The 22,515-nt window shown below is 56.8% G+C and overlaps 1 protein-coding gene across 11 annotated transcripts; it reads right to left on the bottom strand.

Moving 5' to 3' along the window:
• Positions 1 to 488: 488 nt before the first annotated feature.
• On the bottom strand, positions 489 to 22,020 carry Pcnx3 (pecanex 3). Of its 11 annotated transcripts, none has more exons than XM_087205316.1 (35): positions 21,320 to 22,020; positions 20,787 to 20,974; positions 20,475 to 20,574; positions 20,225 to 20,264; positions 20,029 to 20,144; positions 18,696 to 19,829; positions 18,111 to 18,234; positions 17,851 to 18,029; positions 17,436 to 17,526; positions 16,933 to 17,068; positions 14,497 to 14,657; positions 13,344 to 13,497; positions 13,047 to 13,079; positions 12,661 to 12,832; positions 12,447 to 12,557; positions 12,025 to 12,116; positions 11,764 to 11,873; positions 11,457 to 11,562; positions 11,253 to 11,345; positions 10,984 to 11,134; positions 10,005 to 10,149; positions 9,543 to 9,720; positions 8,508 to 8,616; positions 8,246 to 8,375; positions 7,780 to 7,838; positions 7,465 to 7,680; positions 6,400 to 6,653; positions 3,595 to 3,825; positions 3,318 to 3,421; positions 2,870 to 3,017; positions 2,539 to 2,769; positions 2,183 to 2,457; positions 1,650 to 1,783; positions 1,269 to 1,567; positions 489 to 1,192 (listed from the first exon to the last, which is right to left on the bottom strand). In XM_087205316.1, exons 1-35 carry the CDS (start codon positions 21,513 to 21,515, stop codon positions 998 to 1,000), a joined length of 6,195 nt encoding a protein of 2,064 aa, XP_087061442.1. In that variant the 5' UTR covers positions 21,516 to 22,020; the 3' UTR covers positions 489 to 997. The 11 variants fall into 11 exon arrangements, with proteins under 11 accessions (XP_087061442.1, XP_012930358.2, XP_012930359.2 ...); XM_013074904.3 differs by having other exon boundaries at positions 14,497 to 14,639; positions 20,029 to 20,124; XM_013074905.3 differs by having other exon boundaries at positions 16,963 to 17,068; positions 20,029 to 20,124.
• Positions 22,021 to 22,515: the final 495 nt, after the last annotated feature.

The following is a 22,515-nucleotide window of genomic DNA, read 5'->3' as shown; positions in this document are numbered from 1 at the left end:
ACCTAACATGGGGCACAAACCTCAATTTATTCCTAAAACATCCTACACAGGAGTCACTGCCTCTTTAAGGCTTAGAGCAACTGAGGTTCAGAAGAAGGCTTTGGCTAAGACCAAAGCTGATAAACGCAGGAATCTCAGAATTCCCAGGGCTGGAATTTCTGAACCAGTGGTGGCCAACCTAGGACCTGTGGGCTGAAGCAGGCTGTATCATTGAAAATTCTAACGTTTCGCATCACTGTTCTGAACTATACACACAGGAGTAGAAAACAACACTATGACCTTCACATCAAGTCTTGACAAGGGAACAGGCTTGTGGAGAAGGGGACCATCCCACCTGATTGATCCCTCCCGTGGTTTGTCCTCTTATCTGGATCATTCCTCAGCTCTATATCCTTCAACTCTACCACAACCCCGAGCTCACCCAGGGGTGACTTGGCCACCTCCACTACCCTGTGAATCACTCCCAGAGAGAAGAAGAAACTGCCAACCAAAATCAAAAATAGTGTTATTAATTCTGGTGTCTCTGAAGCACACACACAAAAAAAAGAAGAAAAAAAAAGAAAGAAAGAAAAGAAAAGAAAGAAAAAGAAAAAAAAAGAAAAAGAAGAAAGACAAGAAACAACCCTCGCCACATTTCAAGCCCCAGGTCCAGGCCTGGGGGACCAGCTCTGCAGGCAGTGCAGACCCAGGGGCTGAGTCAGTCCTGGCCACAGGCTCAAAGCGGGACCAGCCCATGGGTTTGGCTCTTAGGGCCTGGCTGGGAGGCTACCTGCCTCATTTTGGGGGACCCAGGCCAAGTATTAGGGGTGAGATCAGGGGTCAAGATCAGAGGTCTGGGTCATTCAGTTCTGGTTCTCTGGCTGAGACAGCCAGAGGTCAGGGTGCAGGCAAGGAAGCCAAAGCCACTCAGGTCCATGGTCCAACAGAGAGGGCTAGAAGCAACCGAGGGAATCCGAGTTACTGATCCTAGGATGGAATCCAGTGGGCACCGGGGTGCTCAGTATTGGTGCTCCAACAAGGGCTGGGCAGCTGGGCTCTCCCGTTCTTCCACAGGGACAGGCCAGTCACCAGGAGCCCCAGTGGGGGTGCCACTCTCAGCAGCACTACTGTCCAAGCAAGGAATGTCTTGAGCTACTCTGAGGGGTGAGGCCTCGGAGCTGACATCAGGGCTGAGGCTGAGGTCCAGAGGCGCCTGAGAAGGAGAGACAGGTTGGCAGGCAAGCAGCTCTGAGCCTCCTATGACCCAAAACTTCCCACAGGCGCCTTACCTGAGATTTAGGGGTCCCTCCCTTGGGGCTCCCTGAGGCTGGCTCTCCATCAGATCCTCCCAGCCCTTTTCGACCCCCTAGACTCCACTTCCCACTGGGCCCCTCAGAACTGAGGAGGCCAGGGCCAGGGGTCCAGGAGGGCCAAGGACCCTCGGTGGGAGCAGGTGAGGCAGGGGGTGGTCCTGGGAGCCGAGGGGGAGGCCACTGCAGAAGTGGAGGGGGCCGTCCATCACCAGAGCTGCTCAGAGATGGTCGTGGGGCCCAGCCAGGGCCTGGTGGGAGAGGCTGGTCGCTGCTGCCTGGTGGAGACAGATAAGAGAGCAGAGACCTCAGATGGGCTGTGGTTGTCCCCACTAAGTCAGCTTTGCATCGCCCACTCACCTGCTGTGTTCTCAGGCGTGGGGTGTGCCAAGGGGGGGTTATTGCTGAGGGAGGTCAGGCCGCCACCCCCACCACAGTCTGAGTCATCCACATTCCCACCGCTATTGCAGCCAGCACCACAGCCCTTATGAAGCCTGGGTGAAGAGGTGGAGAAAGGGTGAGGTGGGGAGACGAGACTGAGGACGTGGGCCTAATGAACACAAGTCCCCAGGTCAAGTCATCCAACATCTCCAAGCCCCAGGGTCCACATCTCTAAGAGATTTTGCCATCTGCTGGGCCTTCTGAGGGAGGCAATGTCAACTGTGCTTACAGATTAAAGGCCACTGTCAGCTCCAGGGAAAAGGTAACACTTCTGGGGGCAGTAAGTTCTGGGAGGGGCTCATCTCTTGGGGTTCGAAGCCTGGCTCCAGCACTTCTCCACTCTGAGGGCTTAACAGGGCACTGCTTCCTCTCTCTGCACCCCTGTAACCTCCACTGGAAGCCCAGGACACCTTGATGGGCCCACATGGCTAGGAGCTGCAGTCAGGGCTCACCTCTCCCAGCTTCGCAGGAGCCAGTGGGCGATGGCGCCCAGGCTGACAGGGCCACCCCACAATGCCCGCAGCTGGGGGTGGCTGCCGGCCAGTGAGGTGGTAAGGGGTGACACATAGATGGGGTAGCCCAGTGGCTGGTCGCAGGAGGAATTGATCATGTTGCGGAGCGCTTGCTTGGCATTCTGGATGCTGCCACGCTCGGGGTTGCGGTTTCGAAGGAACACCAGCTCCTGCTGCTGCCCAGCCCACAAGCCACGCACACACTCACGGTTTACCTGCAGGGGGCCACACTCAGGGTCAAGGGCCAGCACCAGAGGGAGGGGGTGAGCTGGAGGGTGGGGACGGGCCTTCACCACCTTGATGACTCGGAAACTGAGGTGGCGCCGATGGAGCATGATGATCTTGTACTCGTCGGAGGCATCATCCAAGACATGCCGTAGTGCCAGCAGTGAGGGCGTGTTGCTGAGGATGGCACTCCGCCAGGCTGGGTCGCCTTCATGCGAGATGACAAGCCGCTCCTCGTTGGCTGCAATGGCATCATACAGGGCTGCTGGTTCCTCGTATTCATCTGGGGATGTGAAGTGGTCCTGGGCGGGAAGGATGGAAGAGGACAGGGGTCAGGGACTCCTGCCCCAAGGAAAGGCTTTATGCCCACCTGTGCACAATGCCGGACATACAACTCCCCACCTGGTGAAGCTTGAGGGCCATGCGAACCCCAGGTGCCACTACACGGTGCAGCAGGTCCATGTCAGCAAAGACCCACTCATCACGAGGGGATGTAATGCGAAAGTCCCCCTTGAACAGGGCATGCAGGCCGTAGAGGAAGGGCTCCAGGCTGGGCAGGAGAAGGAAGAAGGTGGTGAGCAAGGACAAAGAGCCAGGGGTCTCAGGTTTCTAAAGAGCCGAGACCCTTCCTCACGCTGGGCTTCAGTCTCCTCATCATGCCAAGGAGCCCATGTCCCTCACAGAGCAGTGAGAAACAGGCAGAGTCAGGACTGGAAAAGGCCTTGTCCCTGTGGATGAGCCACACCGCCAGGAAGTACCAAGTGGATTTCCAAATACACAGAGGTCTTCATGAGAGGGCAGAGGGCTGAGGAGTGGAGAGCAGTACCTTCAGCCAGACTTGGGCACTCACCTCGCAGACATGCTGTGTGAGGCTGTCCCCAGGGCTCGGCGGCCCAGCACACACAGGCCAAAACATAGCGTCACCAGAGGCGAGTTCCAATCCTGGTCCACGGGCTGTGGCACAAGGACCCCCATCCCCAGAGCCCAGTTCAGACCTGGGACTGGGAACCTGGGGTAGAGCCAAGGGCCAAGCCATGAAAGTCTCAGGATAAGGGGAAAGGGAGAAGAAAATAAGCCCAGATCCCTAGAACCCTGGTAGGGCAGCCCCAGGGTAGTGGTGGCCCAACCTGGCTGCGCCGGGAGGCACAGTACTGGATCCACTCAAGGTGCACAGCGCAGAAGGAAGGCAATGAGAGGCCAGAGAGGCGAAGGTCATAGTCCTCATCCACACTCAGTGAGAAGGTAGGGTCTGAGTCAGCGTAGCCAGGGGCCCGTACGGGGCGTAGGGCGGCTGCGATGCCTTCGTGGCTCAGCCAGGCCTCCAGCTTGGGGGAGCAGCTTACATAGTAGATGATGCTCTGGAAGAGGAGGGCTGGGTGTCAGGCACAGGGGAGCCCAGCCTGCCCAGCCCTTGGCACTTGGGCAGAAGGCAGCAGTTTCCTGGCAACCTGAGGAGACCTGTGACACCCACCTCCTGCAGCCCAGCTCAGCTCCAAGGCCACATAGGCAAGTGGACTCTCTTCCTCTGGGCCAGGGAGGAGGAGTGAAGAAGCCAAAAGAAAGCACCCCCACTTATAGACGAGCCCTAGAGGGTCCTAAACCTCCAGGTGGCAGGTGCTTGCTTCCTCCTGATGGCCTGAGAATCTGTCCCATTTATAAGGGAAATTGAAGCTCAAACAGATGACAGCCCTGCCTGATATCACACAGCAGGGCAGACTGAGCTAAAAATGCTGTGGAAGCTCAGGGCCTAGAAAGTCAGGCTGAGGTAGTGGTGCAGCCTATAGGTCAAGGGCCCTAAATGCCCTTTAGGCAGTTGAAGGTGACAGTCTGAACAAAGCCAGCAGCACAACACCTGTACCCAAAGCTGGGGGCTCCCGCGCACCTTAAGAAGCCCTGTTGGGGGCCGGGGATTTAGCTCAGTGGTGCTGCCGCCTGCCTCACAAATGCAAGGTCCTGAGTTCAATCCCCAGTACTAAAAAAAAAAAAAGAAGCCCTGTTGGCCTTTAAACAAATGGAGAGGAGCTTTTGGAAGGGAGACAGCTGGCACACTGGGATAAAGTGGGTTATGGGGATCCACACACTACCCTGAGATGGAGTGAATGGGGTCACCCTGGGTACAGAATGGGAAAGTCTGCACTGGGGAGGGAGGGAGGGAGGGTACAGCTGACCAAAAACTGACTGGGCATAGGCATATGTTCCAGCCTAGCTTGGCTAACTCAGTGACTTAGAGAGACCCTGTTTCAAAATATATTTTTTGAAACCCGTTGGAAATGCAGTTCAGTGTGAAGATCCTAGGTTTAACCCCAAGTTACAAAAGAAAGAGGAAAATAAAGGCTGGGGAGGACATATCCTAGCACTGTCCTACCCTCCTGCACACCCAGTGGGCTGCCTGCATAGCAGCCACTCCAGGTCCCAGCCCCCACAGCCCTTCCAGGTTTCACCCTGTCCTCCATGCTTTTTTTTGAGACAGGGTCTCAGGATACAGTCCAGGGCAGGCTTGAAGCCCCAGAGTAGGTAAGGCTGACAAACTCAAAATCATCCTGCCTCAGTCTCCTGTGTGCTGGATTAGACATGCACCACCATGCCTGGCTTCCCCACATCTTAGCCGAGCTTCCCTAGGCCTCCAGGTACCTCTTGCCCAGCCTCTGGGCCATGGTTAAGTTGGCCTCTCTTTGCAAGGCTGGGAACACCCCAACCTGCTAGACCAGGGATCATAATCAGAGGTCCACATGTGGCTTTTAGTGGGTTTTGTGGGAGGCAGCACAGAGACCTGGACAAGAGCACCAATCTTGAGATGGGATAGGAAGATGGAACCTCTGGATCTAGGACTGGGACTGTCCCTTTCTGGACTTTGGCCTCCTTGTCAGTGAAAGTGGCAGGGAACCTCACAAATTCTTCCCTAGAAGAGTGAAGGACAGAAGGAATGACAGAAATTCTCCAGTGACACAGATGAGATGCTCACAGTGGGTGCAAAAGGACAGCTGGGATACAATGCCCAGCCCAGAGGTTAACCTCAGGTGGGCAGGGTCACCTGAGCCCCAAAAGGTCACCCCTCCAGGGCTCATAGGGAATGCCAAGGCAGATCCTCAGCAGGCACACAGGGGCTTGGGCAGTGACCTCCGACCCACCTGATTCCCACAGTGTCCATATCTGACCACAAAGTCACATCACTCATAGACCTGCAGTTGCACCACTTCCTCAAGAGGTAAAATGAAGCATAGCAAAGGAGGTGACATTTCAGGCTGCCAAGAACCCCAGAACCCCCAGTTCAGTGTTTCTTCTATACCCTACCTGTGCCTCACCAATGCCTGCCACTCCTAACAGGTCTCAAGACCCTCAGGCCTGGGTTCAAAATATGGCACTGGTACTTTCTCCTAATCCTGGAGCCTCAGGGCAATCACTTCACCTCTGCCAGACAACTTCCACACCAGGGAGTTTCATGAGCTCTCTGGGAGGGTGTGGCAAAGGCTATCCTACTCGGGAGAGGTGCCTGGGACAGAGCCCATCCCTCAGTAAGCAGCACCACTTGGCAGCCTCATGAACACCACTGGGATTATCATCATGGCTGGGTGTGGTATGGAGCTGGTGATCTCAAAGGCTGACCTCAGCAATGGCCCCTGCTGGTCCAGCAACCTGGGGAGATCCACACATCTGCTCCCCACCTGCCCGCACACCCACTGCCCAAGGCTGGCCTTCTGGAGGGACAACAGGGAGCCCTGCCTAGATATCCTAATCATCAGAGACACCGGGGCCTCTTTGGCCTGCTATCTGGCAGAGGCACTGTGGAGGACGCTTAAAACTCTGAGGCTTCTGCCTCCCTTAGACAAAACAGGCTCCCAACATTCCAGCACCCGGCACTCAGGCCACTCCAGGTCAGGAAGTGTTCACCAGCAGGGACCCTGCTGTCCAGCCATGTGTCCCACCCACTGTACCTTGACATAGTAGGTGATGAGGATCTTGCGGAGGTCGAAGACCTGCAACATGGAGGCGGCGTTGTTGTCACTGATGCTGTAGCCCTCCAGCACGTACTTACTGGCTGTCACCTCCCAGGCCAGCCAGCGCTGCCCGAAGGCAGCGTTGAAGGACAGGACTCGTGGCAGGTGGCCAGGCTCACAGCAGCAGCATCCCTCATCTTCCTCCACACCTTCAGTGATGGCCTCCACCTCACGCTGCTGGCAGTAGGTACCTGCCAGGGAAGGGTGCCCGTCAGTGGCCACTGAGACAATCCCTGGCTGCCTCCACTACTGAGTGTGTGGCATGACACTCCAGGCTTGCTGCTACTCCTCTCCACCACGTGTGGTTACAGCACAAATAATAAGAAGTGAGCCCCTCTCCCCTCCTGACTCCCAGCTGCCAGAGAAGTGGGGAAGACAGGGTTCTGGTCCCTCATTTGTATAGACAAAGACAAACTCAGATGAGAAGTGACTTGCCCAAGGTGGTGGCCCTCATGACTTGTGCTTAGAATCCTTTTTTGCTTGTTCCGCTTTTGGAGACAGGGTCTCACTGTGTAGTCCAGGCTGGCCACAACTTGTGGTGATCCTCCTGCCTCAGCCTTTCAAGTGCTGGGATTACAGGCATGTGCCACCACACCTGCCCCCCCCATACCTTTGCGGCCCTCTCTGGGGGGCATCTTTTCAAGAGCAAGGAGCTGGCTCACTGGCTGGGGCTGTGCATGGTGGTGACTGAGGCCTGGCCTGAGACAACAGATGGCTGAGTGAGCTGGTAGGAGAAGCCAGAGCTCTGGGCCCAGATTTCATCACAGAGGTCTGGTCAGTCACTGTGGACCCAAAGTCAGGGCAGAAACAAGGCCTGGCCAGAAGAGACCCTACCACCTCATAGCTATGAGCAGATCCCATCCATGGCAACCACACTGGGAAACCCCGGGCTGAGGAGCAGAGTGCCTTGCCTGAGGTCACCCAGCCAGCAGGGACATGCTGGACTGGGATACAGCTGCCATGCACTATCAAACACAGCACCCACCCCAAGCCCTGGCTCACCCCGGAACTCAAGGCCACGCAGCTGGAAGGTGACAAGGCCATTGCCAACCTCGATAAGGTGCACCAGCGCGTTGAGGTAGTCAGAGGCCAGGACAAAACAGTCGCCAGGGCCATAGTTGCCCCAGCGGCCCAGCACCAGGTCCCCACACAGCGTGTGCTGCAGCGAGCGTGTCAGGTGCTCATAGAAGATGGAGTTGAGGTTGTTGTCATCAGCGCCTGGGACCCAGATCAGAAAGATAAAGGGACAAAGTGATAGAAGGAAGGCTCCCTCTGGGGAGGCCTTGCCCTGAAGCCTCGAGATGGCTGGGTACACACCGGGGTTCCGGTCCAGCTGTGTCACCAGGCGGGTGTTGGAATGATCCACACGTCTAGTGCTGGGGGAGAGAGAAAGTCTATTAGTACAGGGTGAAGCTGACTCTGGGGACAACTGCCTGCTGCCCATCAGCATGTCTCCTGTGTCCAGGCTCCACCAGGTCCCCTCTGAGCCCACACCCCTAAGCAGAGCGTATGTCACCTGTAGCAGTCCCGCTGACTGTCAGAGCAGAGAAGACTGAGGCTCAGGGACACAAGGGAACTCACCCAGGATCCACTGTGACACTGGAACACTGGGCTCACACCCGCACATCAGACCCTGTGGCTGGTTCCACCCTCATCGATCTGCCATGTGTCTGCATTGTGCCCACACACCCTCTCACACTTGCTGCTGAGCACCGTCCACCCTGAGCTCCAAGCCTTCCCTCTTCCTCCCTGGACACCTGCTGCTATCTCCTGTGACACTCACTTGTAGTCACGTTCCCAGAACTTGAGAGGCCTTGCGTAGGACATGATGAAGACAGCACTGCCCAGCAGGGGGTTGAGTGGCGTGGAGAAGAGCCCCGAGAGCAGGGCCTGGACAAACAGCATGGCTGAGTCTGGGCACAAGTCAAGGAGGTGGTGGCAGGCACATGGGACCTCCTGACCTCCCGCCCTCCCTCTCCAGGCCCTGCAGCCTCAGGCTGCAGCCCTCCCTACACACTCCCACCCAAACCGCAGGCAGCAGATACGTGGCACAGCAAAAGGTTGGGCAAAGGCGTGGAAGGCTGAGCCCCAGGTGATCTGCCAGGGTGCAATGTAGGTCAACACAAAACGCAGCTTGTACAGCAGGTCCCACAGCTGGTGGGGGCACCAAGGGGAGATGATAAAAAACATCCTGGGTTACTCATAGAGGTAAGATCTGTCAAGACCCCAGACAGTGGGCCTCATCCAGGGCTGTGGGGCTGCCCACTGGTAGCCACATGGGGCCAAGCTCAAAATCACTCCCAACTCTTTCTCTCTAGACTTGGCTTGAGGCACCTGCCATCATGAGCAACTCCTGACTAAGCATAAGGCCGGATTAGCTATTTAATTCATGTGACTACCCCAAAGCTTCCTATTGCTGCCTCCATTTCACAGAGGTTCAAAGGCGAGATGGTGTTTGCTCCGCTCATGCTACTCCGTCAGTGGGCCTGGACTGGTACTGAGTGGCACGTGGTCCGGAGGCCTACCACCCTGGGTCAGGCCCCAAACAAGAATCAAACACTCTGAGTGAGAAAAGGGCTCAGGGCTTGTACAGGGTCTCAGCCACAGCAGGCCTCTAGCATAGTGTGGTAGATGGCCCTTTGTTCAAAGTGACCTGTCCCCCGCCCTGACGGGGGAATCCCACAGCCTGGCAGAGCACCTGCACACCTACGCCCCAGGGCTTCTGAAACTCAGCTCTGATCCAGTCTCCAGGGCCATGGCTGGCTCTTGTCTAGAGGACAAGGCCAGGTTCTAACTACACCAACTGCTTCTGAGGAAGGTGGCTGCAGGGTAGGCCAGACTCGGGGTCACATCCTGGCTGACCACCAATTCTCTGAAGGATCTGAGAATTGGTGACTCTACCTCTTTCAGCCTCAGCTTCCTCTCTACAAGGGTAGGGCAGAGGTGACCCCTTTATGGAGTCACCCCTGCAAAGGCCCACAGCAGGGCTGGTCTGGAATGGCAGGTGACAGACTCACAGGTATGTGGGACATTTACTCCCAGCCAGGCAGAAGGGTGCTGGGCCTCAGCCTCTGGCTCACCTTGCTACAGAGCAGGGACATGAGGAAGTAGTCAAGCAAGAAGCCCTGGGAGAGGCGGGGATAGTCGAAGTGGAAGAGTAGGACGGTGAAGGCCAAGGTCAGGTACTGCTGAGGTGGGCAGCAGAAGGCTGAGCGCAGCAGCTTTAGCCCAGCCACGGTCATCAGCAGCGCCCGGCAGCTGTGGGTGAGGGGCAAGCATCCGGTACCCAGCAGGGGCTCAGGGGCCATGGGCATAGGGGCTCAACCCTTGCCCACCCTGGCTGAGAGCAACCCTGGGCTTCGGCTGTCTGCTAGGACGGCCCATTGAAAGGCAGTAAAGGGGGCACGTCTGCTTCAGTGGGTAATGCTGGCCTTTGCTGGGCAATCTCAGATACCACCCATTCCCTCTACGGGCCTCAATTTTCCCACTGGGAACCAAACGAGAATGTGGATGGGGGCGCGGGTGAGCAATGTGGTCCTCACTAGAGGCAGAACTTGTCTGGGTGACTGACGACAGTATGGGCATCCACTGTGAGAGCGTTGAGTACCACAGCAGGGTAGATGAGGTACTTCTCAACACACTGCAGACCAGCGTACAGCTTCTCGAACCACATCACTTGGGCAGCACCTGCGACAAGATGGTCTGTTGGCCTCTAGGTGCCCCATCACCCTTGGGACCCAAAAGACTGGGCACTGCAGGGCCAGGAAAAACCTCAGGGGGTGAACAAGCCAGGGGATGTGCTGGCCTGGGTCCCTAGAGACTCTGGCAGGGACCAGAGGGACTGATCTTTGGCAGCAAAAATGGAGACTTAGGGCAGCTGTTTTACCTTACCTTACTGTCTGTGGAAATAAGACTGACAAGAAACTCTCAAGATGTCCACTTGGGATAGGCAAAGGTCACTAGCGAAGACTGGGGAGACCAACAGTGGGATGACCCTGATCCACAGGCCCTTCTGAGGGGCAAGGCCACTTGGCTCAAGCTGACAGAAGCCATGCTGGAGCCAGATGTGGTGGCTCATGCCTGTAATTTCAGCACTCAGGAGGCTGAGGCAGGAGAACTGCTGCGAGTCTGAGGCCAGACTAGACTACATAGTGAGTTCAAGGCCAGCCTGAACGACACAGGAAGATGCTGTCTCAAAAAATTTTTTTAAAAAGTCACTGGTGACCAGTTTGTAATTCTGATCCCTTTAGGGCCCTGAATTCTACTTCCAACTCCTCAGAGATCAGAAGGAAGGCAGAAAATGGATAATGCATGCAGAGGATGAACTGGGCAAAGTGAGAAAGTGGGTGCAGACAGAGCCAGAAAGGGGTGCAGGGTCAGGACCAGCACAGAGGGCAGTGTGGAGAGAGGCTGCCCCCTGCTGGCACTCTGGGCCAGGAAGACCACAGCTCTCACCAGACCTTGCTCCAGCCTGCAGCTGCCCAGGTGGGGCAACAAGAGGAGGCCTGGGAGAGCACTCACCCCGAACTTCATACTGGCTGTACTCCAGTGGCTTCAGCACAGGCTGTGAGAGGCAGAACCAGGGCAGCTGCTTACGGAGCTGTGGCAGCAGGTAATGTGTGAAGAAGCCCACGGCTCCGGCCAGCGCATACAGCACAAAGCCCAGCACCGACTGTGAGAGGGAGAGGCCAGGCGCTCAGTCCACCAAGTTGGGTGGGGGCCGCTCCGGGCCCTTGGGTCCAGCAGGCTCCCGCGGAGACCGAGGGGAGGATGGCCTGCACTGCACGAACCTTCAGGGCAATGAAGACAGTGCTGGCACTGATGGCGAAGGTAAGCACAGCGATCACCACACACATCACCAGGTCGGAGTGCAGGACCTCGCGCTGCAGGGCCAGAGAGACAGCTCACTGCCTGTTGCTCCAGGGCCATATGCCCCTCCTGCCCTGGACCTGCCACCACCTCCTCATCAGGGCGCCATACTCATGCCTCCTTACCACCGACTGGCGCATCTTCTCCGGCAACGGGTCTGGGGGCTCAGCCCGGGCTGTCTCCAGGCTCCGCTCCTCTAGCTCAGGGAAGAGCTTGCTCCGGACCAGAGACCTGGAGGAGAAAGAGTCAGGGGCCAGGGCTGGGGAGGCGACCCCTCCTTTGCCAGGGTCCCCAGGGTCACAGCAGACCAGAGTCCATTAGTCACAGACACATGCATCAACCCACAGATCCCTGAGTCCCTGCTGGGCAGACACAGATACACATCCACGGAGCACACACATGTGCACACAGACAGGAACATGCAGCACCTACCACAGCACAGTGGGATCACTGCTCTGTCGGCTCAGGTGGTAGGACAGTGCCACCAGAAGACCACAGAAGATGGAGAAGAGGACAGGGACATGCTGCTCTGGCCAAGGAGTCTAGGAGGACAACACATACTGGTCAGGGGAAGTAAAGGTAAGTGTAGGGTAAGGGGCTCCCTCATGTGAGAAGCTACTGCTGAGCCCAATTCACAGCCTTGTGCCAACAACCCTGTGGGCCTCAGCATGTACCCCAACCTGCAGGCCCTACCTTGATAGCTCCAAGGCAGAAGCCGTAGAGCAGAGCAGCAACTAGCAGGCTGCGAGTGAGGCTGAAGACTGCAGTAAGTGGGCTGGTGGCAGCTGTGTGGCAAGGAGGAGTAGGTAAAGGCAAGCTCTCACCTGTTGGCATCCCACTTCACCCCTGCCCCACTGCCCCGCATCTTCCCGAAGCTGACTTCCTGGAACACCACTCCCCATTGTTCTCTGCTCCCCTAACCCCGAGAGGCCTTCAGCATTTCTAACATTCTCAGGTTGAATGCCAAGGAAGGGAGGGGGCAAGTCCTTGTGTCCACGGTTTAGATGCAAGGGCTGGAGACAGACCCAATCCATGGGCCCTACTGGGCCCTGTGCTCTCCTGTACCCCAGGGCCACCTGTAGGCATCATACCTGTGCCCCCTGTAGGCATCATACCTGTGCCCCCAAAGCCATGCATATCTATTTGCTCCAGCAGGTACATGAGGCAGGTGTTGACCTGGGGCAAGAGGCCCAGCAGGAAGACAAATGGGAAGCACAAGGTGAACACTGGCCAGGAGGAGAAACAAAGGCCCAGTCAGCCCGCTGGCCCCTCCTTGGCCCACCATGGGGGCTTGTTCCCCTGGGGCATCCCCATCCTGCCCCATCTCACCAGTGGCCACATCTCGGGCACAGAAGAAGAAAGAGGCAGAGAAGAGTGTGAGGCCGTAGAGGGACACAGGTGGGAAGGGCTGAGCTGAGCCCAGGGCATCCAGCAGCCAGATGAGCAGACAGCAGATGCAGAAGTAGACAGGTCGACTGTACGCGATCACCCAATTGTGGCCCTGGGGAGTCGGCCTGTGAGGAGCTGGGCCTTCCCTGCTGCCCACCCCAGGTATGTGTCCATCCCCACACAGCCCAGGCCTGGCCCTGGGTCCAAGCTAGAGAGCTGGGCAGGGTTGGAGTGATCATTGGGGGTGAGCCTGCCGTGAGCTCCTCCCACCTGGTCTCACCCCCTCAGGTCTTTCCAGTGAGACAAACTGCTCCATGGGTACTCACGTGCATGGGAGACGCTGCATCAGGCTGCACGCTCTGGAGGAGAAAGAGCTATGCTGGCAACAAAAGCCAGAGCCCATGGGAGCAGGAGGCCCTGGGAACTGCTCGGCACTACCCCTGGGCAGTGATAAGTGAGTGACCAGGGCAGGACACTGAACTGTCCAGGCCTTGGTGCTCTCACCTGTCATGTGGTACCTTAAGCACGTTTCTGCTTTCTAGCTCACCCCTCACCCCTGGAGCAGTGGGAAGGGGAAGGTCTGGGGAAGGTCGGTGGAAGAGGACCAGGGAGCAAGGCCTGACCTTAAGCAGGGAGTACTGGCAGGAGGCAATGACCAGGCAGAACTGGAAGACCCAGATGTCAGTGAAGAAGCCCTTGAGCAGCAACAGGTAGCCCAGAAAAGCAACCAGGCTGCTCAAGCCAACACCAAAGATGTTCTCCATCACCCCTCGAGTCCTGGAGTGGAGACAGGTATGTCGGGGCATGGCCCTCCTGGCTCACCTTCTGGTGGGGAGTCGGGGAGACAGGGTTCTGTCCTAAAGTACCACCTCCAGGCCTCTTCTCATGCCAGGCTGTACCTGCTCCAGGAAGCTATCCTGCTCCTAACCTGCATCCCAATCTTTGGCCCCTCCAGGAGCTAAGGCTTGAGGTACTGTCATGAACTGCTCATCTCCAGCTCATGGTGACACATGGCTACAATGAATATACCACACCAGGTATGCCACAATACAGACACAGGCAGAACCTGACCGGCACAGTTATGTGCCAGGAGAGAGCCTGATGAACAGCAAGCCTGGACGTGGGTCTAGGTCCAGTTCTCTACATTAGACAAGAGTCACTTGACTTTTCTATTTGATTTTCTAGGCCTCAGTTTCCCCTCTAAGAAATGGGATTCAAGGTAAATGCTTTGTGTCCTTCTCTAGGTCACAGCACTTAATTTTCTTTTTTTTTCCTCGGTACCGGGATCGAACTCAGGACCTTGGCTTGCAAGGTAGGCAGGGTGCCACTGAGCTACATCCCCAGCCCAGCACTTAATTTTCAAATCAAATCAAATACAGAAGCTGGGTGTGGTGGCACATGCCTGTAATCCCAGCACTTGGGAGGCTGAGACAGGAGGACCACTGTGAGTTTGAGGCTAGTCTGGGCTACATAGTGAGTTCAAGGCCAGCCTGAACGGCATAGTGAGACCCTACCTCAAAAAAAAAAAAAAATCAAACATAGAAGCAAATAAAAAATAATGAGCTGAGTAGGAACTGTTTGTTTTGAGCAGGGCTATTATAGCACTCCCAGACTTGGCTGCCCCTTGCACCCCAGTGGAACCTAAAGAAATGTCGTTCCCATCAAGGCGCAATCAGGTTCTCTGACACCACAGCTGTCTCTACAGGTCCAGAGAGTCCAGAAGGCCAAGATTCTGGGATTCTCTGGGGATGGTGGCCATGGCAGGTAGGCACTCACCGGTCTAGCAGGGCCAGCAGGGCAAGACGTTCATAGCGCACAGAGGTCCAGCGGCCAGGGAGGAGCCAGTATTTGTAGCTGTGTTGGGCACGGGGTGGTGCCTCCTCCATGAGGGTCTGCTCCTGGGATTCGTGCAGGGAGTCCTGGTCCAGCAGGTCAAACTGCAGTCCCCACAGCCGCGGCTATCAGCCCCACCACCCCCATGATCAATATCCAGCCCCAGCCCCAGCACACTGGCTTGGTTGACCACTTCCCTCAGCACAGGAAGTCCCTACCATCTAGTGGCCACATGGCCTGTCCTGGCCCTTCATCACAAGGCCCTGCTCCTCACCCTGGGTTCCAGGACACAGATCAATAGCTGTGAGGGACTACCAGGTACCACAGTCACTGACTATCATGTCCACCTTCCATAATCAGATGTATCTCCCGCCTTGTCCTGGACTCAGCAAAATTCACCCTGTCCTTCAGAATCTGCCACAAATGCTCCTCCTCCCACATGTAGTCATCACTGTGACCGTGACCATCCTACCCAGGACCACAGAGTTCCCAGGCCAGAGGACAGGCTTGTATGCCAATGCTGGCACCACGAGACCCTGTGTGAACTACTTTGACTCTTTAGGTTTGTTGTGCCCTACACGAACAAGCATTTGTGGACCTGGGTGCAGTGGTGCACACCTGTAATCCCAGCACTCTAGGAGACTGAGGCAGGAAGATCACAAGTTTTAGCCTAGCCTGGGAACTTTTTTTTTTTTGGTACCGGGATCGAACTTGGGACCTTGTGCTTTCGAGGCAGGCAGCAGTAGCCTGGGTAATTTAGACTTACCACAACCCTGTCTCAAAATAAAAATTTTTAAAAGGGAAGTTGGGGCTATAACTCAATGCAAAGGCCCTGGGTTCAAGCTCAATCCCTACTCCCACCCTTCCCACCCCTCAAAGACAGCACTCACAAGGCACAGCTATTGGCCCAGCCCTGTGGACTGGATAGAAAGAACACCATGGAAAGGCTCAGATGCACAACCACTGCCTCTGGAGAGTAAGGATGATGCTGACCCCAGTGACGGCTAAAAAGTCTAAGCAGATCAGGAAAGGGCACATGGAGGCTTCCATGCCACTTGCAATCTGCCTGCAGCCTCAAGCACTACATATACGAGGATACTCCTTTTAGGATTTTTTTTGGTGGTGGTAGTGTTAGGAATCGAACCCAGGACCTTCACACTGAACTATTTTTTTTTTTTTTTTTTTTTACTGTATATGCTGTCTAAGCGAGTACTGAGCCATATTTCTTACTGGGTCTCAATAAATCACGAAATTGCCCAGACTGGGGTTGAACTTGGGATCCTCCCGCTTCACTCTTCCAGAGTGCTAGAATTATCACATGTACTACCACGTCCAGCATTTTCAGAATTATTCTTTAAACTCTGAGATCATTTGTTTGTTTCTGAAGACTCTTGCTATGTTGCCCATGTTAGCTTTGAACTTCTCAGCTCAAGTACCCACGCAGTTGGAACTACAGACAGTTGAGACTGTATTTTTACGCATTCTTAGTACTTCTGGTGTTCCTAAACTGACCATGTAACCTTCTATACAAATTGAGGTGTTTTTAGGAATAAAAGACACTACACAGGCAGGCGTGATGGCACACATCTGTAATCCCAGCCCATAATCCCAGCACTCAGGAGGCTGAGGCAGGTGGACTGGCGAGAGTTCGAAGCCAGCCGGGGCTACATAATAAGTTCAAGTCCAGCCTGAACTACAGAGTGAGAGCCTGTCTCAAAAATAAAAGAAGAGGGCCAGGGATTTAGCTCAGTGGTTTCGCCGCCTGCTGTGCAAGCACAAGGATCTGAGTTCGATCCCCGGTACCAAGAACAAAAAAAACAAAACAAAACAAAAAAAAGAAGACACTACCGATAACTATGCTAAGACAAGAAGCATTAACAGAGGTCACCCAAGGCAATCAATCGCATGGGACACATGCGATTCCTAGCATGAGGAAAAGCATAGTCATTGACTGGCAAACTGAACTGCTACTTTCGTAGGTACCATCGCACATACCCTTTGGCCCTGTTAACTGAGCCATTAAATGAGAAAAAGCTCTGTGACATGTCCCCTAGCATGGCAGCCCAGCCTTAGGAACCAAGACCTGGACAGGAAAAGACCTGTAGTCTTTGGTCTGGCTCTGTTCTACCAGGGCCTTTCCATATTAGGACGGTACTCCAGACACAGCTGCAGAGTAAGCAAACACATACTTTCCTGAACCACTCAGCATCAAGGCCTATGCACCCTTGGTCAGCCCGCAAAAGTCAGGACAGATGCAGCACAGCAGAATCCCCAACTCCTCCCTCTGGGTGGCTGTCCTTCCTAGGGCACCTGGATGAGTCTCTACTCAGGCCAGCCTCAGTGATCTGCGCACCACCTGGCCCCCCGCCAGCTGCTCACCTCTGGGATCTCCAGGGGCACCCGGCGCACCTGCATGCCCTGCAGAACCACAGGCCTTGGTTGTAGCAGGTTCAGGCCTCCTGAGGCCTCGGGGACATCAGCTGAGTGGAAGCTGGAGGAATGTGAGTGGCGGTCCCTGTGGGTACAGCAGCCATGAAGATCAAGGTCATGGGCAAGCTCAGGGATGAGATGAGGTTGAGGCCAAGATGAGGCCATGACTGGGGGCCCGAAGGAACAGGAGTACTGCAGTCAGGCGGAAGCAGGTGGCAGAAACACTCCCCTCCGCAGCCTGTGCTCCCTTCCCCTCCTCCTGGGGAAGCAGGCCATGGGCTCCCTGGATCCGCCACCCCCGCCCAAGTCTGCCCTTTACTGCTTCCCATCTTGCTCTCCTCCCAGCCTGGCGGGGGCGGGAGCGCGCGCACGCATGCGCCTGGCTTGGGGTGTTCCCCAGCAACACAGCACACCAGACCACTGCCTGCAAAAGGCCCAGCCTGAACACTCACCATGCCCCATTGGCTGCCTGCTCCCCCTGCTGTCCCACAGGGTTCTCGTAGCCACCTCCAGCCAGGCCAAAGGTGTAGGAGCGCCGCACACCTTAAACAGGTGTGAGAGAGAAAGCAATGTGTTAGGGACAGACATGCCAAGGCTACACTCACACAGGCACCAGGACCGCTGAGGAAGAAGTCATGATATAAGCCCTGGTATGGCAGCCCAGCTCCTGGGGACCAAGACCTGGATAGAAGAGCCTGCAGATCAAGGCCCTGGGCCCCATGGTCAGCAGGCTCTGGGTCTGGCTCTCTGTCCCTCCATTGAGTCCACCTGTGACTTCAGGTGTGTCTTGACTCCCTCATCAGCACAGTGAAAGTGACAGGACATCTACACTTCAGGTGGTGATGAGCTGGCTGGAAAGGGGCTCACCACTCTCATCGTAGAAATAGTGCACGGCTCCTTCGGAGGTGTCATCAAAGGTGCAGGCCTCATGCACATTGGCACCGGCCCGGGTGAGCAGTAGTGAAGAGGCGAAGTGCAGGGCAGAGGGCAGTGTCAGTGCCCGCGAGTGGGAGGCAGCTCGGCCCCGCTGGGCCTCCTGCAGGCTGCTGGGAAAGGGGAGACGTGGGTCAGCACCCGGTAGAGCCAGCTCGGCCCCCAGCCCTGTAGCCCAGGGGTCAGAAGCTCACCTGGGTGGTGAGCCCATGACAGAGGCTGGAGGAGTGGGGTTGCTGCCTGCGTTGTGGCGCCTTCGTATGGCCTGGGTCCGCCTCACATTGCTCGTGCACTCCCGCTTGCCTGTCTCCTCGGCTGCTGCCAGAGAGGCCCCCAAGTGTAAGTGACAGAGGCTTGATCAGAGCTGGCAGGGTGGGGTGGTGGCAGGTGCTTCAGCATGGAGCTAAAGGTCACACCCAGTCCAACAATGCTCACAGCCCACCCAGGTCACCTAGCCACTCATGCCTCAGTCTCCTCTTCTGGAAATAAGGATGACATTGGTCTACCCTGCCCCACTGTGGCTGGAGAATGAGCATGGATGACAAGAGTCCTCAGGGAGCAGAGACTCCAGTGCTGACCCCAGGGGGAGGAGCAGATGGCTGGGCCGTGCCAACCCAAGAGGCTTGGCACACAATGTCACTCAATCACTGAGTCTATGTCCATCTGCTACTGGGGATGGAAGCCGAGCTGACATTAACCAGGTCTACTCCAGCCCACTCACTCCCCAAACCTATTCCCCCAGGTCCCCTGCCCACTCCATCCCTGCAGCCAGCGCTCACCTCCTCCCACAGCACCTTCTTCCTGCAGCTCCCCCCGCCAGCCAGGCTGGTTGGCAGCAGGTCCCCTGCAGGCCTCAGCAGGTAGCCCAGCAGGCTCACTAGCAGCGGCAGCCAGCTCCACTCCTGCCTGGGCCTCCAGCTCAGCCTTGGAGCCAGCCAGGGGAGCCCTCAGGACATCACCCCCAGCCCCATCCATGCTCAGCACACGAGCGTGTGTTTTGGCGCTGGCAGTACTGGGCGTCCGCTGGGTCCCGTAGGGCCGTTTAGGGGGCACAGCAGTCCCCTCCTCAGCCCCATGAGGAGCCCGACGCTTCCGAGGCCCGCCTGCTGCCCCCCGAGAGCTCTCAGGGGAGTAGCAGGAAGTAGAAGAGGAGCTGTCAGTACTGTAGCAGCGCTGTGATCGGAGACTGGAGGCTGGGCTCAGTTCACTCCCCTCGCTGGTGTCCTCGTCCTCAAAGAAGCCTGTACCCTCAAGAAGTGGCCGTCGAGGGGCATGGCCAGGTGGAGAGTGTCTTCGCATGGGTGGCCGCCGTTTGCTAGGTCGCAGTAAGGCTAAGTCTTTGGGCCGCACGACCAGGAGTGGCTCAGCAGGGCCCGGTGGTGTCCCTGCTCCGATAACTGTGTCAAAGGAACGCAGTGTGTCATCTGAGGGGACCCCAGCATCGGGTGAGGCAGGCAGCTCAGCTTCAGAGGGGGGATCAGTGTCGCTGCCCTCGGGAGCCTGTCCACCAGGAGGGCTGTCCAGGTGTGTTGAGTTGGTCTTCTCGCTCTTAAAGCTGCTCAGTGTCTCCCTGTCAGTGCCACTGAAGCAGGAATCTGAGGAGCCAGCTTTCTGAGGTGTGGGCTCACTTGAGCCCCGCTGGTCCAGGGGCTGGTAGCCATTGGCTCCCCAGCATTGTTCCCGTCGACTGCTCGTCCTCACCAGGGCCCGGTCAGGCCGGGTTAGGGTCAGGAAGCTCTTGCTCAGCTCCTGGCTGAGGCTTCCCTTCAGTAAGGGGCTCAGGGGAGTGTCAGCCACACTGCTCCCACTCCAGGGAGCTCCGTCTCCAGCCAGGGGAGAACGCTCCGAAGAGTCTGTGCTGGGGAGACAGGGGTCTGGGATAGCTCCTGGGGGTGTCTGGGGAAGGTCTCCAACTGTCAGAAGGAAGACAGAATGTCAGATGGATGTTCTGTAAAGGAAACTGATGTTAAAGGAGGCTTAGATCTCTGCTCTCCCTGAAAGTCCAGTCCCATCCAGGAGTACGAAGACAGCCCCAGGATGAAACAAAAGTTGAGGTGAAGGACAGAACAGTTAGTCTTTCCCACAAGTGCCTGCCCTATCATGCCCACTCACTCAGTTTCTCTTGTGAGCTTAGTTTCAGCATCTCTCGATCAGCAGAGGTAACAATTACATTGTTGCTGCCCTGTTCCCGGACCAGATCCTTGATATCTGCAACCATGGCATCAGAGGTGTCAACAAGACCCCAGGACAGCCATGTACCACCCTACTCCACATTATCACATTCTCACCCTGAGCAGCAGCCACCTACCTCTGAGAGGCCCAGAGTCCTCCATCCGGGGCAGCAATTCCTGAGCAAAGAGAGGGGCACAAAGGAACAAACAGGACAGGCTCAGGACCCACCCACAACAGACCGGCTCCCAAGAGAGCAGTGTGAGAAGCTGAAGGGGCAGGGATTCAGCTCAGTGGTTCCACCACCTGCCCCAAAAGTGCAAGGCCCCGAGTTCGATCCCCAGTACCGGGGGGGGGGGGGGCCTGAAGGCCTGGCCTGGACTACTCACCGAGACCTGGTTGAAGCCAAACACAGAATGCTGAGAACTGCAGCGTACTGGGGGTGTAGAACTCACTTTCCGAAATACTGTCATCTCCACTCCAGGGTCCCTAGTAAAGGAGAGAAGCAGCTCTGAGCTAACCTCCTCCCTTTATGTTCAACTTCATTACTCCTCCACCCCAACGATCCCTTTACCTACCTAACTGCAGAACACGTGCTCACATTCACTTAGCCATTGTTCCCACAGCCCTTCTCCATCCTTCAAGGGTTAGGCCTAGGCACTGAGAACCTTCAATCCTCCACACAGCCCTGCCCCACCCACCTGGGCAGGCTGCTGTCTGCTTGAGCAGGCTCCTCCTCCTGCTCTCCAATAGTAGAGTTGCGCTTCTCCACAATTTCCCCCTGGTCGAACATGGCATGCAGCCGATAGTTCACAGTCTTGATGGTAGCAAAGATGATAGCCACCACGAGGCAGTACACACCAGCCACCAACAAGCTGGGGGGCAGGACCTGAAAGTGGCAATAAATCAGGCAGCTTCTTACACAGCTCTATCCCCTGGGCGGTACTTGCCACCAGGAACAGAACTAGGATTAACAAATTTGCTTGAAGACTTCATCGGCCCTCCATACAACCAGTACAAAGACCCTGTCAGAATTCTGCTTGAAGGGCTCAAGGTCACCTAACCCAGGAAAGGAAGAACCTGGCATCTCCACACACACCTGAACTCTGGACCAATTTCTCTCTCCACAACCCAGCACCCGAGGGACAGCTGCAAATCCCTGCCACACTGCCCGCCCTCTGATATCCTGTCCTCCCTTTCCTGGCAGGAGTTACAGGTGGCAGCAGGGTCTCACCATGTACAGCAAGAACGGAAAGGTGAGCAGGAAGATCCAGACATAAAGGTGGAAGCAGTTGGAGAAGGTGCTCTGATGCGGATCGAAGAACCAACCTCCGGTGAGAGAGGCCCATACCCCCTGGCGCAGGATCTGCAACACTTGAGACCCCATGACCCCGTGGCTGCTGCGCGTGCCCCCCTCCAGGGACCCTCATGGGGGCGGCCCCCGGCCCACGCCCCGCCAGGCACCCGAGGGCCCCGGGGCCCCGCCTTGCGCTCACGCCATGGCCTCCCCCAGCGGGGGAGGGGATTGGCGGGGCAAGGGTGCGGACAGGGGGCGGGGCCGGCCGGGGGTCAGCGTTGGGAGGCACTGGTGCAGGGGTGGGCCTGCATCAGGGGCGGGGTCTGAGCCAGCACCCCTGGTCCGGAGTTGCTCCGAGGGATTGAACCAGCAGGCGGGCGCGGGGCAAGGGCCGGGCACCCGTCGGCAGCATCCAAAGGTGGGCGTGGGGTTGGGTGCTCCTGGAGTACAGGTAGCGGCTTCCTCGGTTCCGGATCGAGGAAAGCCCTGGGACCCTGAAGTCCACTCCCGGGGTCTCAAGTCAATCGCTCAGGGCTTTGCGTTCGCCCCGCTTTAGCCGGTACGGGACCTAGGAGAAGGCCGGAAGGAGCCGCGAGCCGCCAGCCTGCAGTGGCGCATGCGCCCGATAGACCCAGTTGGGGACCCGGAAAAGGAAAAAAAGCTAACGGCACGAGTGCGCAAGCGCGTAGGGGTGATGGAGCAGCGAGACAGACATGGGGGTGCCCTTTGGGCGTGCGCAGTCCAGGTCCAAAGAAGTCCGAAAAAAAGGAAGCGTTTGCGCACATGCGCACACCCAGGCGGGGCCAACCTGGAGAAGACCGGACAGCTGGGCGGAACTGAGTGTATAGTTGTGTAGCCATTGGGTGGTGGCCGGCTAATTGACCCAAAGCTTTTCCAGTGAGTTACAGGAGGCGGGGAAAATATGGAGGCGTGAACTTCTCAGGGCTGCGCTAAAATTTCGGCCATCCCGGTTCACACCTCTTTTGAGCCACCCCTTTTATTGCTAGACCTCCTACGTCACGAGCGTCCCTCGTCCTGATCAGCCTTTACTTCCGGGTCAGAACTCAGTCCTAATGTGTAGAGAGCGGCCGTGCGGAACAGGCGGGAATAGTCGAGTAGGATAGTGTCGTTTT

This window comes from Heterocephalus glaber, unplaced genomic scaffold (assembly GCF_053883595.1).
Source record: "Heterocephalus glaber isolate CG9 unplaced genomic scaffold, H.glaber_assembly_v1.0 deba00000594, whole genome shotgun sequence".
Classification (NCBI taxonomy): Eukaryota; Metazoa; Chordata; class Mammalia; order Rodentia; family Bathyergidae; genus Heterocephalus; species Heterocephalus glaber.
Note: the sequence above shows the minus strand (reverse complement) of the source record. Positions and strands in the feature narration are given on the sequence as shown.